The 2,500-nt window shown below is 43.3% G+C and overlaps 1 protein-coding gene across 1 annotated transcript in view; it reads right to left on the reverse strand.

Annotated features, from left to right (window-relative positions):
- me1 (malic enzyme 1, NADP(+)-dependent, cytosolic) overlaps positions 1-2,500 on the reverse strand; it is a 42,699-nt gene that overhangs the window by 4,464 nt on the left and 35,735 nt on the right. The window contains exon 6 of the mRNA XM_083525778.1: positions 1,026-1,129. Within this exon, the coding sequence (XP_083381904.1) occupies positions 1,026-1,129 (104 nt within the window). The remainder of the gene's footprint in view (positions 1-1,025; positions 1,130-2,500) is intronic.

Below are 2,500 nucleotides of genomic sequence, written 5' to 3' on the forward strand. Positions count from 1 at the left end.
ACACACACACACACGGATCCACATAGACATGGATTTAGTCAATATCTCAGAAAACAGCTCACCTCCAATAAATAATATAAATGATAAAATAATCCCACACAGGACAGAAAATCTCACTGACTCCTGACTCCTACAGGATCACATGCTGTGGGTTTTAGTTTCTCATCTCATGCTTTAGAAATGTTCGATTGAAAATCTCAGTGGTGAACTGACTCTTCACTATAGTCCAGCAAAAACCCTCAGTGTTTTATTTTCCGCTGATTCGGAGAAACGGAGCTGCTCTTTATCATCTCATATCAAACCCAGTTATTACACAACCACCGAGTCTGAGATCGAGAGCTATCACACACTGAGACGGAGACTCACACACACACACACACACACACACACACACATATATACACACACACACACACACACACACCCACACACACTCACACACACACACACACTCACACACACACTCACACTCACACACACACTCACACACACACTCACACTCACACACACACACACACACACACACACACATACACACACTCACACACACACACTCACACTCACACACACACACACTCACACTCACACACACACACACACACACACACACACACACACACACACACACACACACACTCACAGACACTCACACACACACACACACACACACACACACACACACACTCACACACACACACACACACACACACACACACACACACACACACACACACACACACACACACACATACACACACTCACACACTCACACTCACACACACACTCACACTCACACACACACACACACACACACACACACACACACACACTCACAGACACTCACACACACACACACACACACACACACACACACTCACACACACACACACACACACACACACACACACACACACACACACACACACACACACACACACACACACAGCCACACATACTTTATAAGTGATTAGTGTGAGAATAATGAGACATTAGCGTGAGATTATGGTGATTAGTCCGTTCTGTACCTGTCAGTTACAGCCTTCATAAACTCATCCAGCAGCTCATCATACGCCTCGCCTCGAACTCGCTTGTGTCTCAGGCCAATGTACAGAGGATCCTTCAGCAGCTCCTTAACACACACACACACACACACACACACACACACGATTAATGTTATGAGTTATCTATATGTGGTTTGAGATCTCAGAGCTTGGACTAGAACTGAATCTAATAAAATAGAAAAATAGATTATTATTTGTCACATATACATTACAGCACAGTGAAATTCTTTCTTTGCACATCCCAGCTTGTTTAGAGGGTGGGGTCAGAGCACAGCGTGTTAAGGGCCTTGCTCAAGGGCCCAAGAGTACCAGCTTGGCGATACCAGAGCTTAACTACTGAGTCAAGATGACATCAAATTAAGACATCTTCTCTAAAGACACCTGGTGGGGAAATTAGAAAACCCTGTGGAAACCATGGTTCAAGCAGGAACAACATTTGGAACTCAAACAGTAACCAGAGTTAAGGATGGTACCGTCGACCTGTGAAACGCTGCCCTGCTGCACCACGGTGCCGCCCTGCTGTCTGTCCTCCACAAAAACCTTTACTTTAATACCCACTGTTATTCTTGTTCCAGGCTTCTTTTTATTCTACATCCATCTTCCACTTTTTACACTTCATTCATCTGGATATTTTTATTTCTTGTCTTGTTCCTGCCAGAAACATCAGAGCAGGAACAAGCTTTATGAAACACACCCTGATGTCTGAGGTTTTCTTAGGAAACATTGTTAATTTTGTCCAAGTCTGCTGCAATTACAAAACCAGGGCTCTCCAGTCTGCTCATCATGTAACTGAACATCAGGCTTAGTGCTCCAGATGTTCTCCACCCTCAAGCTAATCTTATATCATCTACTTAGTTCAATCATAATTATCACAATCACAGATCATGTAGTGTACAAATGGAGAAGTCTGAAAAGAGAGGAAATGATTCAGAGATATTTAAAACCGCATGAACTCTGAAATCATGAAATTTTAGAAAGAAAGAAAAACAGGAGAATCTTCTGTAAATTATTCTGCAAAAGAAAACAATGAGCTGGAGGTACACCACACCAAATGTTCTCCTCTCCAAACTAAGGACAACACACACTAGGTCACATGACCTCCAATTCTTCTTCATCTTCTACTCCTGTCGAATAAACACTTCTGTTGAGAAAGAAAAGAGCAGTGTGGAGAAAGGAAAAGCAGGTCAGTGGGCTTTTTAGAGAGAGACTTCTGTGGATTTTACACCAAGCCACAAACCACACAGACACCACATTGTGTGAGATGACATCACTAAACCTTCCTTTGTGTGTGTGTGTGTGTGTGTGTGTGTGTGTGTGTGTGTGTGTATGTGTGGAGAGAAAGAGAGAGCCAGAGAGGTCACATCATTACTGTCTATCAGCGAGTAGTGATATTGCGTCTAAACCAGTCTGGCCTGAAAAGACTGGATACAGAGTGTATG

The sequence above is a fragment of the Silurus aristotelis genome (genome assembly GCF_946808225.1).
Source record: "Silurus aristotelis genome assembly, chromosome: 22".
Classification (NCBI taxonomy): domain Eukaryota; kingdom Metazoa; phylum Chordata; class Actinopteri; order Siluriformes; family Siluridae; genus Silurus; species Silurus aristotelis.